General features: G+C 35.5%; 1 protein-coding gene across 1 annotated transcript in view; it reads right to left on the bottom strand.

Moving 5' to 3' along the window:
• SHISA7 (shisa family member 7) overlaps positions 1–18,187 on the bottom strand; it is a 1,851,055-nt gene that overhangs the window by 79,597 nt on the left and 1,753,271 nt on the right. The window contains exon 6 of the mRNA XM_044081502.1: positions 4,343–4,498. Coding sequence (XP_043937437.1) covers positions 4,343–4,498 — 156 coding nt within the window. The remainder of the gene's footprint in view (positions 1–4,342; positions 4,499–18,187) is intronic.

Raw genomic sequence — 18,187 nt, forward strand, 5'->3', positions numbered from 1 at the left:
TATTTGCTGTCTTTGTTCAAACATATTTTCCTTACAATGCAGCACAGAACAAAATAAGTCTGACTTTCTGTTCCTGAATTTGGGTTGGTCATATTTTTCTTTTCCCAATTCAACTGTACTGATAGTTATGCCCCTGACTTGTTATACTATAGCATGTGAACACTTCATCCAAACTATAATCCTTGAGCATGACAAATCAGTAGTTTTTCTGTGTTGTGAACATTACTGGCATTTGTAAAATTAAGGCATTCACTCTTTTTCATAGGAAAGTAGTCTTTAATTTGAACAATGGATTATGAGTGAGTTGCTACCATGTATAGTGCATTCTATACTTTATAGGTATGGTGTGTTGGTGTTTTCTTTTCCATATGTCCTACTTGCCCTACCAGCTAGCTACTGTGCCCCTATTCTACCCAGGCAAGAAAAGGAACCAGGTGCCACCACTGCAAATGGACGGGAAAAAACACTGAACTGAAGAATGAATAGGAATGGATGAGCTATAAAGATAGGAGATGTAATGCTTCGCATGCATTGACTAGACGACAGAACACATGCTGGAAAAAGTGTCAACATCATTACCTGAAACTCTCTACATTGCATGAGTCTCGGTTTTAATGGAAATAAATATCACAGAAATAAAGAAAAAAAAGCCAGAGTTAAATTTTAAACATTAAAAATAAATCTGAGTGAAAACTGACATGATTGTAGTCATTGCACGATGGTTGATCAAATGAAAAAAACTTAAAATGCATGATCTTGAACTCACTGAATCAGGTCCAAAATCATACCACTAGATGTGAAATTTTCATGCAGCAGAAACACTGGATTTTTTTGTAAAAACAGTAGTGGTTTCATTCACATAAACATTGAATACACTAACTTTGTTATAAATCTGAACTAAAATGCAGTGACAGGTAGAATATCAAACAATAACTCAGTAGCTGAGTTTTCACTATTAGAAAAAGACTTCTGTTTCTGAGTCAACTACTCCTCTATTTGTCTGTTTCTCCTTTCTGCAAAATACTCCAGACTCTTCTGTACTCTCATTCTAACTATGTCTGCCATAAATCAGTTTTCCTCATCTTAATAAGACTCCTGTTTCCTTGCTTCTTTGTTTTTTCACGTATAAAAGTTTTTATTCTCCCTAATGATCTGTTAGGCATTTTCCTGGTGGAACCACCAAGCTATGTTAAATGCACACACACACACACACACACACACACACACACAGAAATATAAATATATATGTATATATATATATATATATATATATATATATATATATATATATGGTTTCACTTTATAATCTTGAAATGCTGAAATACCGAATTTCAGCATTGTGAGACCATGAAGCTGAAAATTCAGAATAGCGAAAGTGCATAAGATCGAATTTGAATATCTTGAATTTGCGCTTATGCATTTCCGGTACATTGCGTGTAGTGTTATGGTGCCTGAAATTGCAGGTGAATGTGTGTTTGTGTGTGTTTTTGTATGTTGTATGTGTGGGTAAGGGTAGGGAGGTGTAAATGTGAGCTTGAGTGTTGGATTTGTTGGTGTTTGTGTATGTGTGATGTGTATTTGTGTGCGAGCGAGTGGAGAATGCCATGGAGTGAATTTTTTTTTTTTTGTTTTTTTTTTGTTATGTGCGATCTCGGAGTTGGTATATATAAGTAGGGGGTGTGGGGGGCATAGCCCCCTTACTTATATGTAGTGTAGGGTTGTGTGGTTTGCATACTGTGGGTGGAATGGTGTGTGTGTTATGTGGTGTACGGTGTATGTATGTTTGTGATTGTGTGATTTGTGATTGTGGGTTTCGATATTTTGAATGGTTCGGCTTCATGGTCTCGGAATGCTGAAATTCAGTATTTCATCATTTCAAGTTTATGAAGTGAAACCGTATACATGTATATATGGTTTCATTACATAATCTCTAAATTTTGAAATATCAAATTTCAAACTCTCAAGACCATATAACTGAAAGCCCTAAATACCGAAAGACCAGAAGCGCAAATTTCGAAATCCCCTAGGTCGGAGATGTTGAAGTAGCGCTTCTGGTGTTGCAGTTTGTGAATGGATAGGTGGAAGGTCAGGTAAGTATCTGTGTTTCAGTGTGTTGGTTAGGGGCTTTAGTGTGTGTGTGTAAGTGTGTGTGGTCACTGTGATGTGTGTGTGCGAGGGGAATGTAGGTGTGTGGGGGGTGCAGGGGGGCTTGCTGCCCTGCTTGTATGTAGTGTAGGTTTGTGTGTATGTGTTTTTGGGCAAAGGTGTGTGTATGTGTATGCGTGCGGTTCATGTTTAGTGTAGTGTTCAGAATTTTGAAATTCACACTTCTGGTCTTTCGGTATTTAGAGGTTTCAGCTATGTGGTCTTGAGATTTTGAAATTCAATATTTCAAAATTTCCAGATTACGTAGTGAACCCATATAGATATATATATATATATATATATATATATATATATATATATATATATATATATATATATACACACACACACACACACACTGTTTATATATGCTGGATGTACTGTATATATATATATATATATAGCTTTTCTCACCGGCCTCATGAATATATACCTATCCAGTTGGAATCTAGTTAACAAATGTAAAATAAAATAAATAAAATAAATAAATAAATAAATATATATATATATATATATATATATATATATATATATATATATATATCTATATATATATATATATATATATATATATATATATATATGTATGGTCTATATTACGTTGTTGAAAAATGTCTTCAGCGAACATCTATTCACCAACTACTAAATAGCGAAATCTAACTCCCACAAACGTCCGTTTCAGCTATTTTTTCCCTAGAGGAGAAAACTGCTTGCCCATCACTGGGAATTTGCCCTTTTCCCCACTGTAGTGTGATCTTGAAGTTGGTATATTTTGTTAGGGGGAGTAGGAGGCGAAACCCCTACTTTGAAGGGTTTGAAAGTTTGTCAGTTTTTTGGTTGGCCAAGCGATTTTTTTCCGCCTAGGAAAAAAATATGCTGAAATGGCCATTCAAAGAAGTTGGATTTTGCTGTTTAGTGGTCAGCGAGCAGGTGTCCACTGAAGAGGTTTTTCGATAAAATAATATAGACCCATATGCATATTTAGGGTCTAGATCATAAGACTGAAATTTCAAGACTGTAAATCAAAACAGATAAAACTGAATCCCCTCACCCCCTGATAGGTATATGCCAAATCTGAGATCGCACAACAGTGGGGAAGGAGCAAATTCCAATTTTCATTATTTTGAGTTTTATATATTTTGGTTTTCAGTATTTTTAGAATTTTAAATGTTTGAGTAGTGGATAAACATAAGATTTCATGACATTTAGCATTTTAGGCACGGATACTCATTTGTCACGTTGCATTTCTTCTTGGTTCTTAAATTTACTACTTGCTTTACTCAGTGTCCTATATTTGGATTCTGGTTTGTTCATATGTAAGTTCAGCAAAAATTATAACAAAAACATGATAGTGAACAGAAATCATATTTAACTATCATAGGTATAGTTCTCAGAATTTCAGGCCATGAAACAGAATTTCAGCTTTAAATGTAAATCAGTGTCTTTTAATGCTATATTGCATATCTGTTTTTTTTTAAAACTGAGCTCATTTTCAAGGAATTTATATACCATATATGCAGAATTACATATTAGTATTTACTGACATGTAAAAAGACTGTTGATTATATATCTGCATCTCAAAATTCCTGTCTTTCATTTCATTTAATGATAACAGATTTGATGAGTTTTGCTATTCAACTGTACACACAATACATACTAGGATGTCATAAAATATTATATTCTGTTGATCAAAAAATAAAAAAGAAAGAACAATGTTACAAGCTATATGAAACATAAAAATCATTATTTAGACATTACATTGTTTTCTGCTTATCTTAGATTGCTTATCAATGTTGAAAAACACAGAAGGGACTCAACATGATGGCATGTGTAAAATCGACTGCATCCTACAAAGCACATTGTTATAGCCTTTGTAAGTTTCGTTTTCAATATTAAGAAGCATGGCTTAACTCTTGTAAAACTACACCTTAATAGGTAAGATGTATCTGTCATGTGCTTTTCTAGTGGAGACCAGATTAAAAGATCCTGTGATAATTGCCACACTGATCGACTCACAAAGGACAAATATATAGACCTTAAAAGTCTGAGACTTGATCTTTAAACCTTTCTGCTATTTTTTTGCAGTTGCAGAACGGTATTCTCCAGCACATAACCTAATGAAGGGTCAAATGCCATCCTGTTGAACACCAGAACTGATTTTTCCTTAATTATATGCTTTTTCTCCAACAGTACCTACCTAGTCTTTTTAGAGATGAGTAGCGGTTGATGTCTGATTTCACAGCTGTCTCATAGGATGGCGGCATCTGTGAGAGGTTGTGGAAGGAACGGGATGACATGAGAGAATTGTACTTCACTGAAGGTATTTGGATATTGTTCATGTGGCTGAAGCGATCTGAAATAAATCAATTAGAAGTTATTTCTCAGAATACTTTCACATATTTCATTTACCGTGCATATTATCAGTCAGCAAAGTCAGTTTTCTGTTGCATTCCAAAAGCCCTTTCTCCAATGAAAAATATAACACATCATTACAATGTCAGGTTTTTCAATAATGCATCAGCACAAAAGACATTTTACATCTGCCCACCATTGCATCTCTCATTAGGTGCAAGGAGAAAGTCATTGCTTTGTTTATATGTAGATGAGGAAGCCTTTCAAATGTGCAACATGAAAGTGCATACTGAACTCTTTATTTAAATAAATCAAGCCTTCTGGTCTGACATTCTCAGATGATTTCTTCTTTCTTTTAAAGTCATTGTTTAACTGCATAGTCCTGTAGGTTTCTGCACTATCTAGTATCTGCACCACAAAATCATAAGTTGTGACTTAATTCTAGTAACAACTGCAGTTAAAAACAAACAAACAAACAAAAAAGACTTACTATTTAGAGAAGTATTATAGCATCTGTAAGTGATTTTTGCTTCCTAGCAATGCAGATAATTATCCCCAGATACTAACTATGGATATTGTGAGAAAAAAGTAGGTTGGGTTAAAACCTTTTGTGCTTTTTGAGAAAAAAATGTTGTTTTAGAGTCGGGTAATTTTAATGTAATGTTACAATGTATGCATTATAGCGTTCAAAATTATTCATAGTAAATCTCGTTGAACCATTTTTATGTAACATTTATGTGCAAATCTTGGGGCGGCCACAGTGGTGCAGCGGTTAGCATTGCCACCTCACAGCAAGAGGTTTCCTGGTTCGATCCTTGGCTGGGGTGCCTTCTTAGCGGAGTCTGCATGTCCTCCATGTGGTCGTTTGGGTTTCCTCCGGGTGCTCCGGTTTCTTCCCACATCCCAAAAACATGCTGTAGGTGGATTGGACACTGTAAATTGGCCTTTGGCATGAGTGTGTGCATGTGTGTGCCTTCTGTGTAAGGTTGGGCACTGGGCTGGCAACTCAACACCGTAAAACTCTACTGCCAATTATGAGCTGACAGGTGATCCACCATAGCGACCCCTAACCGGGAAAAAGCCAAAAGAAGAAGAAGATTTATGTGCAAATCTTTATACCAGCCTCTGCAGGTTGCATAATGAATATACTTAATTGGCACCAATATTCTCAGAACACTTTTGTCCATTTTTTTCAGAAACTGAATTCTATCCCGTATAAACATTACAGTTTTGTGTTGTAATTGTGCTTTGTAAACAGCAGACAAATGTGACATGCACTCAGGAAGTAGTATTAGTTCAGAGTTATACTAACTCTACTCAGCAGTCATTATAAGGAATATTTATTTATTTTATTATACTTGCTAACCTGGTGGGCAGACTGACCCTTCAACCCTTTTCAGCCACAGCATGGGTGCTTTTGGCACAATTACATTTTGAGTAACATTATAGCATAAAGCATGATGATTTCACACAGAAATAGTGCTGACAGACTGTATGCAATTTCACAATAGCAATATAAACTACTTAATCAATAACCAATGACATCAGTGTGGTATATTAAGATTTAGCCATGGTTGGTGTGGTTTAATTATAAGGGCGAAGCCAGAGTAATTAAATAAAGCCATCCATAGGTAAATCTTAATATACCACACCACAGAGTCAGTTATTGCTATTATACAATGACATTATTTAAGAAAATAAAAATACTTACTTTTCATAAATAATGTTTTTGTATAATGGTGCCATACTGTTCTTCCACAGCGATAATATCCTGGTGATTTTTTTTTTATGTACTGTGCATGTGTATGGGGCTTGCGTTCCCATGCATACCCAGTACATTAGTGCTTTGGAAAGGAAGCAATGGAGAAAAGAAGGTCTCCGTTGCTCTGTTTTTTTGTTTTTTTTTTAAATTTCCAACAATTTAAGGGTAGGAGAGAGAGAGAATGGAGGAAATACAAAGAAAATCAGGTATGTGTCCTTAGTTTTAAATAAAGTACCTGATGTTCCTAATATTTTCTCCACGCTGTCTCTCTCATATGTCTGGCATCTGGACTACAGATTATTATTTTTTTTTAAATAATACTTACAGAATATACCAATGGAAAAAGTCCAGGTGACTGGACCTTTTTCCATTGATATAGTCTTGGATTTACAATGGGCATGCTGGTTGGGCTTGCAAATCAGCTTGCTCGTTTTAGAATATTAATGGCCAATCATTGTATAATTAACAATAAAAGATTAGAACATCACAACACATAACATGGTTTCACAATGATAAATGCAGTTATAAATAATTACTACATTGTCCACTAGACATTCACAATATATGTACATTGTTAATAATTTATTTGGATCCATTTTGTTTCATTATCTTGTAGAGGCTGTAATATGAGACTTTTGTGCTTTGACAGAGGCAGATTGGAAAAAAAAGGAGAATCCAGAATGTACATCAGTATTTGAGCAGCTGTAGAGAGGACAGAGAGCAGAGATGAACTTTGCTCAAGGACAGCAGGACGTGAGAAAAAATGAAGATGAGGAAGTTGTATAAAGCCTACTAAGAAAAGATGCATTCCTCCACGTTTCTTAGTGTAAGCATGATGTCAGTGTATAATTACCACTTATGAGGTGAGGTACAAACTTGGCTCTGGAGTATCAGGAGGAATAAAGTATCATAGCATATAGTGTACTGACATAAGTAAGATATAAGTTTTGTTTACTGTAGTTAAAAATACACTGGATGTGGAATATGGTAGATGTTTTTGGAAAACTGTATTAAATGGGAAGAATGCAATATCTTCTCAGTACCAAATGCCTATATAGTGCATGCAGTGGTGCAATTATGCTCCAAAATTGGGAAAAAATGAGTTTATTAAGCTCTTCCTTAATACAAGACTTACCTTTAGCTGCACTTAGTGGTGTTTAACAAAATCTTTTTAAGGACTTGCCAAGTGCTGTTAAAATCAGGTATTGTGCTAGGGACAAGCAGGGGAAAGTGCAAGCTGGCTAAGAACAACAGCAGAAGGTAAAGCAACTTTTAAAAGTTGTTAGAATTTAACTCTGCCGTACCTGCAAACAGAAAGTGTGGCAGAATACATATCTCATGAGGTTTTAAAAGTTGTGTACCTTCTTCCCGAGCAGTACTTTTGTTTCTGCCTATTGTACTTCTCAACTGTCCTTGATTATTCAGAGCATTTCTGATTTACCTTTACATTTGTGTCCTATCCTGTGAAATGGTAAATCATTGAGGATTATAGTCACCAATGCCAGCTATTAGAGTGTCATACCGCTTACTGTTCAAAACTACATGTGATGTAAAACCTGTTGTTCTATTATTTTTTAAGTGGATTGGAGCAATATTTAAGAGCAGTTCCAGAGTTTGATCCTTGTCACCCCATGAATTGTTAAGCAAAGGACGTGAGAGGTATGCTGTTGTCTATTGGACAGCATTCACTAAGTACCATACCAGTTTTCAAAGCTGGTAAAGCACTTTGTGCTCCTACAGTTTTTTTTCACTTTCTGTAATTGGTAGAACATGGAGCAGATAAATCTGCATGTATTATAAAGAATTATGAGTGAGTCTCGGATCATAAGTCTGTATTATGTATTCTTAACCTAGTTGCCATGATTGACCTCTCGAGCTTCTCATAGTGAGTTTCTTGGCATCCATGTTTCAAACACAAAAGCTGGTTATGATGAAAGACCTGATCATAATCTTTATATTAAGTTCACATCGTAGAAGTGTGCTGTTACCAATATGTAGCATATGGCATAAACAGCATGCATGATACTTACATGGCACAGGTAAAGTAAACTAGAGGGTTTCTTCAGACATATGCAAGAAATCTGCATTACTGAGATTACACAATGTGCCTTACAGTTAGTGCAATGGTTACAATATCACATTCAATATGGAGTTACAAACTCCTCTGCTCTTGAGTAATGCTTATGCAGATTAAATACCAACAGGACCACTCCTGTTTGGCATCTGCTTCTCAGAAAACTTAACAAATGTGAAAAGTCTTTGAATGACTAATTGACAGAAAACTGCAAGCTGGGAGTAGTCAATGAATCCCCAAATGGTTCAGCAATCCTCTAGGAGGGTTTCCCAAACAAATTACTGGTGCCAGAGCCATAGACTAAAGCTAAATTTCAAAAGAGTGCATTATTGAATCCTTCGGGGAACCAACTACCCAAGGAAACTAACACATTAACAATACATCACTAAAAGTTGATTAAATAGCTAAAGATTTGGGAGCATACATAGACAGTGGCCTAACATTTGAACAATATGTGTTTTCCTGTATTGCTCAACTTATAAGCAAAGAGACAGCATCTTGTTCCAGAGATGCCATCATCCTACTGTACTCAGCTCTCATCAGGCCCATAAGTGAGTATAGACCACATGACTTACAAGGACCGCCTCATATCTCTATCACTATACTTGGTCTCATAGACTATTAAGATGTGATCTATACCACGCATCCTGTGACCTAGTACTAATGGACTTATTGCACATCCACGACTTAAATTGTATCATAAATATCTGTATATATCCCGGAGGATATTTCTACTCTGGAAAAGATTCCTAATCTATATAAAACAAAGTTCATCACTGTCCCTGTTCAAATGCAACTTAGATCACTTGATAGGATTAAGAAAGTTTACCCCAGGACTGTCCGCTTCTCTACTAGTTGACAAAGGCAGCCATACCTCTCAACCTCTCAGTGAAAGAAATATGGACAAAGTCAGAAATAATGGGGGGGGGGCAAAGGCCCAAAAATAGGAACAGATTTTAAATATTGCTCCTATAAACTTAGAAAATTGCTTGAATAACAGGTTTTGTATTATTGTGTATTTTCTGAAGGATATGAAGCTTGAAACTCAAATATCTATAATTATTTAGTATTGTTTAGTGAGTTCAGTTCTCAAAGATATGCCAGAAAAAGACACATTTTTTGAGGAACTGACCAAAAATCTAAGGCAAAAATGTGGGACATTTTGTAAATGTGAACAGTTAAGATATATGAAGGCAGCCCCTTAATGCCGTATCCTGCAGCATAATCCTCTTTCAATATTCACTGGTATAACGCCCAAAATATTCATTCATAGACAGGAAGTATAGGAATAAAAATCATGTTAAGGGTAATTTGAATGTCTAATGGGAATAACATAGCTAGGCTTAAAATATCCCTTCAGTTGGCATAGCAATCGCCTATAAACCTATGAAGGTATGTTACACATGTTAAGAGAACGCATTAGAATGGTGGAGCCTAGAAACAACAGAAGCCTTGTTTGATGTATGACAAGAAAAGTATACTATGCTATACTTTTTGGGATGACTGAATTTTACTATGATGCTTTTTACACTTTCAGAGAAAACTTTATCTTCACAGTGCTACAGTGGGTCTATATTAGCTTGCCAAAATCACATTGCATTGAATACCTGATCACCAACACTAATTCAGTGAAAATTGTTTCAGCGATTCACTGAATTTACTGAGGGCAAGAAAATACTTGTCCTACAGCACAATGGACTGATAGCTAAGCAAATCAAACCCATCCAATTGTGGGGCTTTGTACCCCACACACACACCCCGATGTGGGGGTGGCTGCATCCCCCACCCCCCAACTATATATACCAACTCCAAGATCACACTACAGTGGAGAAAAGGGCAAAGTCATGCTGTAGGGCAAGTATTTTCTTGCCCTCTGTAAATTCAGCAAATGACTGAAACGAATTTCACTGTATGAGGGTCGATGATAACGTATTCGCTGCAATGCAATTTTGGCGAAATACTATAGAGCCACTACAGCACAGCACTGCAGTTATGATTAATAGTGTAGGATAGAAAGTGTCGGAGCCAACAACTATGCTATCCTGCAATTTGGGAGCAAGATAAATGATACCAGTATGGTCCACGCATATTAAAAACTATATCGCACTGCACTTACACTTGACACATACTGCGCAGAGTGCAATATTTGAGCAGGTAACTGGAGGACCACAATATGGTATACAGGAATTATTTTATAAATTAGATGTACACTGATGATGTAATGCATGATATTATAAAACTGCATTATAGCAAATGGAAAAGGAGCAGTTTGTTTTTAAATTAATCATGTACAACAAGAAATATTGGTATATGATATGCTAACCCACAAATATATTCTTCAAAGCTGTATCATGCACCATTTTCTAAATGAGGAAGTGTAAAGTGGCAACTACAGTTGCACCAAAGGGGTGAGAAATATTTCTCTTGAAAAATACATATGACATATGAAAGTGGATAACACATACATACAAAATCTAGAGCACTTGATAATAGTTTTCAATCTTACTCACAAACACTGGCTAATCTACAATGTATGTACTGTACCTGTGTACTATGTACGTATTCTACCTATGTTCCAAATTTCAGCTGTACACCACAAATCTATTAATTACCTTTATTTTTAAAATTAATATTTTTTTGTTTGTTCTCTCCACTGTAACTGTTTATGTGCCGCATACCACTGTAAAAACATGTCTTCTGTAATTTGTGTGTATACCGATCATGTCTAAATAACTAAATGTGTCTGTAATTTTTCTTTGTGGAGCTTTTCTCCCCCGGGCCTCTGCTGAAAAAGGGCCTTTTCGGCTCAGTCAGACACCCCCGGTTAACAAATGTAAAATAAAAATAAAATAAATAAAAATACTTCCACATGTCCAAAGTAAAATTTATGGATGGTCGAGTTGTATAACTAGTGTATTTGCCAACTTTCAAAATAATATCTTCTTTAATTTATCGATTTTTGCATTTTTGTGTTTTTTTAAATCTCCACTCATGTTATACTGTTGAAAGAAAATTGTAAAAATAATAAGGTCCACACATATAACCCATAAACAGTCCAAACAAATATCCTCTGGCTGGCACAAATACAGTTGAGTAACATTATATCCGTGAATTTATAGGAGAATTTATGGTAGTATTCATAAAATGAGAAACATTATTTTACCCCAGAATGAAAGTTAGTGAGGGAAGATATAAATGTAATGCTTTCACAAAAAGAAACTGCCCTTGTCAGTATCAACCCTCTTTTCCGTGAATGTCATGGTTTCAATGTATAACTACTATTTAGGAGATGGCATGTCATCTTAGTACTTAGGTTACAGTATAGCATGTTTCATCATGTCCATAGAAAGCCATGCCATTATGAAATTTCAGACTTTGTTTATCCTTTTCTTGCTGCCTGCCCAAATGGCTTCCATGTTAATTAAGCGTCTGCGCTATTCTACCCCCATGAGCTGTTGTAGGCTAGCAAAGTGTTACCTTATCATTTCACGGAGTTCCTTCTGCAAAGAGAAGTTATAATAACAGGACATAAAGTGGGTGTTGCAACAGCATGGAAGAAGGAGGCATGCGCAGAAGGGAGACATAGAAGCCATCAGATATTAGGTGGTGGGATTTTCCCCTGCATGGACCAGGCATAGTATGATATTCTGTCAAAAAAAGGAAGAAGAACAGAAATTGGTTGCTAATGAACAAGTCTTCAAAGTATACTTTAACTGAATAGAGGTCATTGCAGGGGAAAGGCATTTTCTCTGAAGTGCAGTGACTTTAGAATTGACTATATTAGAATAGATGGTGCAAGAAGTGAAGCCTCCTGCATAACATAGGCTTGTGGGTGGCTTTGACAACCATTGTGCACACAATGAAGCTGGGTGTGCTCTTTACTTACATTTTAGTGCCTGAATATTGGAGTTATAAAAGTTTTTTTTTTATGCTGCAGTCTGCCTCTATTGCAGAGATACCTGTAACTGTCACACAGCAGAATAGCAAGGCTTAATGTTCAGCATCCCCCTTCAAGTTTAAAGATATAACCATTGTTGTGGAAATGATAATCTTAAGAAATAAGACTCAGCTGATATTTTATTTTTTACTGACCAACAATAATTAGTATTTTCCTTTGTACAAAGAGGGAAGCATCACTTCAGAAGTGTAAGACTGACAGTTTGAAAGAACACTTAGCTTGCAGTCTGAAAATGTGACCTTTTTATGGCCAATCATAATAAGTTTGGCTGATGTTATAATAAGATATTTTTGGTTATTATAAAGATGTCACTTAATTTTAATTGGATATTTCTATATTTTTAAACAAATTATTAAAATTACATTCATTTTTTCTGCAATGATTTTGGATCTAATAGCCCTTAGTATTGGAACTTGTGATGATATAAGTAAAGTCCTGCTGGCCTTTCTGTTGTCTAAATCAAACACACACAGATATGACTATAGTTGTTTTAAAGAATTCAGTGTGAGATTACAAAACTATAAAAAATAATGAGCACACAGTATAATCTTTGATAAACTACCTGTACTGACTTATTTTGTATCACAGAACATGCAACTCTGATCATTCAAATGTAATACAAAATTACTTTTTTATGTAGTGATAGAATTTGAAAACACATTTTCACTACTCCATGCATTTTAACAAAGTCTAAAATGACATTTCTGATTCAATAATGTTCATAAATGCAAATAGAAGGTCAATATATTGAAGACAAATACAGTATCTATACATTCACATGCTAAAAGCTAAAAGTACTTCTGAAACTGTGTAATTAGTCATGACAGTCTCCTTTGAAGCACTTAGCTAACTTTCAGTACTTTGTGTGTTTTCATACTCTCTATCTTTTATTTCTGCAGATGGAATCTAACTGCTAAATTTTTGGTGGCAGCAACCATTTTTGTCCTCAGTTTGTACCTATGATTCCTACCCATGATCAGTGGTGGCTCATGCTATTGGACTGCAGGACTGCACCCCCAGCTATACAATGATAGCTGGAAGTCCCAAAATTGTGCATGCGTGATCGGCTAGGTCCTAGCTGTTTAACCAGTCCGGATCAGAACTGTGCATGCGTGCTCATTCGAATTGCTGTTTCACCAGTCCAGATTACAAAGAGAGGCATCTATACACCGATGCCCAGAGGTCTATGTGGTTTGTAGCTGCATAGACTGGAATCACATACATGAGAAATTGTCCGCTGACTGGCTCCCAGGAAGGAAGGGAAAGGGATTTGTGTTTGGTGCTATAGTGTGTGAGTGTGTGTGTGTGTGTGTGTGTGTGTGTGTGTGTGTGTGTGTGTGTGTGTGTGTGTGTGTGTGTGTGTGTGTGTGTGTGTGTGCGTATAAAATGCCCCAGTTAAATATACCTGATGGCTAAAGTTACTCAGGCTCAAACTTACCCACCAACACTTGTGAAAACTGTTGAGATTTTTGCCTCATATTTTTGTTCTGTTCTGTTCCTCATAAAATCTCTGGTTTTCTGGAATTTTGTAATCAGTGAATGACAGGCATTTGCATTTCAGATTTCAACCTTTTATTCTAGCAATTTTCTAAGTTTATAAGGTCAATATTTGAAAAGTATCCTTATTTTTGGGGCTGAATTCCACCACTATTGGCTTTGTCTAGGTTTTTTGTGCTAAGAAATTGAGAGCTATAATGAGAACTGAATTCACTGAATATGTTTGGGGGCTGTATTCTCCCATTATTGGCTTTGTCCAGGTGTTTTCTGCTAAGAAGCTGAGAGCAATGGTGAGAACTGAATTGACTAAATGATAGCCATTTAAGTTTCAGTCTTCCCATATTTCAAGAAAGAGCTGATTTGGCATAGTGGTATGCTGCTCTGAATATAGTGGACAGGGCCCTGGTTTCAAGGCTTGGCAGTGAAATGTATGGTGGTAACACAACATTTTATTCTAGCAACTTTCCAAGATTAGACAAGCAATGTTTAATATGTGTCCCTGTTTTTTGGGCTTTTGTCCCCCTCCCCAATACATTTTGTCTTTTTCCAGATTTCTTGTCCTGCAAAGTTGAGAGATACAGTTAAGTGTCAAGTGCATTTTACAAGGAGCTGAGAGCTTCAGGGGAAGAGAAGTTTAGTGCTGCTTATGCTGAGTCTGCTTGCACTGTTAATAGCATAACAGGATGAATACTTGCTTTTGATGCAGAAAGCTGTGGGTTATACTCCCACAGTATTTAGATGCATTACTGATATTGTACTTTTAAAGGGGGTGGATGCTGCAGTCCTGAGAATGTCCTCTCTGGCAGACACACCTAGTAACTATGAACCTGTTATCAGTTTGCCATCCATTCACTATTGCAATATTACTAGCTTATCATTTTTTAATGTAGCATAGGCAATTTATTCCTCAAGGGCAACAGGTACTTTTTGTAGATGAAACAATGTAATATAAAGTTGTTTGTTAGCAGCAACCTCTTCATTAGTTACAGATCTCTTTAATGTGGAATTATTTAGATGACTTTTACTTCTGCAGAGATTGTGCATATTTACTGATACTGGTGGATTGTAGACATTTTAATAGACTTTTATGATGGAAATGTTCTGAATTTGGCAGTTTTGTCATTGTTGGTGCATGCATTTTGTTTCATTGTTTACTGGAAAAATGTTCAAAACACTAAATTTAAAATGCCCTCTAACAACTGTACTGTATTATAGAAGTAATATAATTTAATACGATCAGGTGTTTATTGATTATCTGATCAGCTCAGGTACGCACCCTCCCAGTTCTTGGTTGGATGTGACCGATTCAGAACCAGTTAAATCAACTGTCTACAAGCACAAACTTTTTTTGTTACTGAATATTTTCACTGATTGAGCCTGAATGCTACTGAAAGTGATGAAGCCAGATTGAAGCAATCACTTCTCTTAGATCTTAATTTTTTTTTGGGGGGGTACTTATTGTCCACACCTTGGGAGCTAAGTCTGTTGTGTAGGATTTCTGCTGCACAATTCTCCCTGCTGAACTATACCTCTCACCTGTCCAGATTTTCACAGAATGAATAAATTTTTGTTTCTTATTTGTGACGTGTTCCTCATAAAATTTGTGGTTTTCTGGTAAATTATTTGGGAATGAAGACACTTAATAATGACAGACATTGAGTTTCAGACTTCATACCCTTCAGAAGAATGCATACTAAAGCAAGATCTCTTATTCTATTAACTGTCTAAGTTTATACAAGAGCAATTTTTAGTATTGTTTGTTTGTTCCCCCAATATATTTGGCCTTGTCCAGATTCCCTGTGTTAAGAGTTTGAGAGGTATGCGCAAATAAATCACTTTATAGAATTAGGTATATCCAAACCTCTCAAATGTCCCTGATTTTGGCTCAAAATAAATAAAAGCAAATAAATTACTTTATAGAATTAGGTATATCCAAACCTTTCAACTGTTCCCAATGTAGGCTCAAAATGTTGCTCTCCCCCTAATAATCCCTCCGCAAAATGGCAATTTTGGAAGAAACGTGGAGGGTTTACAATTAATAAATAATTGTAATGATTAGATTTACAGATTACTTTTACTTTAGACGTGCATGCAAATTCTTTTATTTTGTTAGCTGCTCAACTTAACAGTACTTTTATTAAAAAGTGTCCCTTATTTGACAGGTTTCTAACTGTATTGTGTGGCTATTTTATATTTTTGCATCACATTTTTGGTCCATTTTTCATAAAATTGTGTTTTTCTGGCAAATTAGTGGAAAATCATTAAAGTTTGAAGTTAGAAAACAATGACAGAAATTTGAGTTTCAGATTTCATACCCTTCAGAGAATTCATACTAATGCAAGACCTACTATTCTATTATCTTTCTAAGTTTATAAGAGCAATATTTAAAAATTGCCCTTATTTTTGGGCCTTTGTCTCACTTCTATTTATGGCTTTTTCCACATTTCTTGTTCTGAGGTTGAGAGGTATGACAAATATGTCAGGGCCATCACCATCAGGCAGAGACATTTCAAATTATGACATACTTGTTGTACCCCACTCCCCCATTTAGTGACTCTGGATGTGTCCAAGCAAGGCAAGGAGCAGTTATGCAGTCTAAGTCTGCAAAGTATCCCGCATTCCAAGATAGACACAAGTACTACAGTGCCTTTTCATCTGTACTTGATTTTGTAGAGTGCTCTGGTTTTCCGTCATATTTTTATACTGTTGATTTGTGCTTTTTCTTATTAACAAAATGCATGTTGCTGCAGTGCCTGTTGCTCTGTGTTTAAGTAGCAATGCTTTAATGACCATCAGCTAAGCTTGTCTGAGATTGTAAGATGTAGGTAAGCTTTAATAAGCATACTGTTAAAGAAATATCAACATTGAAAGCCTTTTTGTTTTTGCCATGCAGAGAATATTTACATAACTAGATAACATATAAGCCTTAGGTATTGAAATGCATATGACAGTATTTGTAATAAAGGACAGGATTACAGTATTTTCAGAAGCTCATTATATTTGTTGGAGACTTGCAGTCATCTTTGCAGGCTTTACCCATAAACTAAAGAGAATACCAATCTATCATGTGTGGTCCATAACATGTGCTGTAATCCTTTAAGCAATTTATCTTGAGCTTGTTTGTTGTTTGCTGTTCATTTTTTACTTTTATCATGTTTTCCCCATGAAACAAGTAGAGAGTTGTTGCAGGTAGCAGGTCTTGTTTGGATAAGAAACATTTTTACAAGTGAGGGTAATCAGTATCACAGAGATTGCTACTTTCAGCATGTTACTTGGTACTTTTATAGAGCTGAATATAAATTATAATTAGAACTGCAGTGCAAGAAGAAGTGGATTGAGCTGAGTGCTGCTTGTTTTTTATTTGATTTTGTCTGGCATTCCAGTAATATATTGAAAAAGTAATTTATTTTTTCATGCCTCACTACCTTTTTTTTCCAATCTAGATATTAAGTAAGCTGTCATGTAGCCAATGCACTGAAATATTTTTTCCTTCTCCATTTCATTTTGTCTTGACTGGGCTCTCTTAATGATGGTTTGGCACCCAGGGCATCATATTTAATTAAAGTCCCAGTTTTTGTGGTTTTGAGCATAACTGCACTCCTTTCTAGTTGGCCCCACCCCTTCCTGTTGACCCCACACATTCAGCTGTCTCCTGCAGCCCCCCTTTGATTTGAAGCCACCAGCCGCCACTGCCCATGATAACGTCTGCTGCATTAACTCATTGTGAAACTAGATTGTTTATTGTATTATTATTTCACGGATCCACTTGGGGCCTCCTTTTCCTATCATTTTTTCTAAATCTTTTTATTAAAGTTTAAAACATATGACAATCTAAACAAAAAATATTTTAGTACAAAAAATAATTATAATGAAAGAGCATCACAACAGCAGGTAATAAAACAATTATTTACAAATGGTGCCTACTTATAGAAGAACTTATTATTAATTCAAATTATAATATTATTTTATCTCATACTGTCATCAATTTTTTCTCATGCTTCTTTAATTTTCAGCCAAGAATTATAATATGAAGTGACTCTATCTGTCGTCAACTTGATTGTAGTTAATTCCAATTAACAAACATTATTCACAATATTCTTAAACTCTTTGAATGTAGGAGTAGTTTCATTTTTCCTGTTCATAGCAATGACTTTTCATGCAATAGCTAGTAACTCCAAAGAAGAAGATAGTTTGACCTAAAAACACATTTAGGTATTGAAACATTAAACAAAACCAAAGGTTAAATAAGGAGAAAATTGCATTAAAATAGTTTGCAAAAAAAAAAAGAAAAGAACAATAATAATAAGATTTCCCAGAACAGTGCAAGTAATACACAATCATAGAACATATGTTGCCAATCCACTTTTAATTTTAACTTACATATCCAACATAAAAGTTA

Source organism: Protopterus annectens, chromosome 1.part1, assembly GCF_019279795.1.
Source record: "Protopterus annectens isolate FY-2018-M chromosome 1.part1, PAN1.0, whole genome shotgun sequence".
NCBI lineage: Eukaryota > Metazoa > Chordata > Ceratodontiformes > Protopteridae > Protopterus > Protopterus annectens.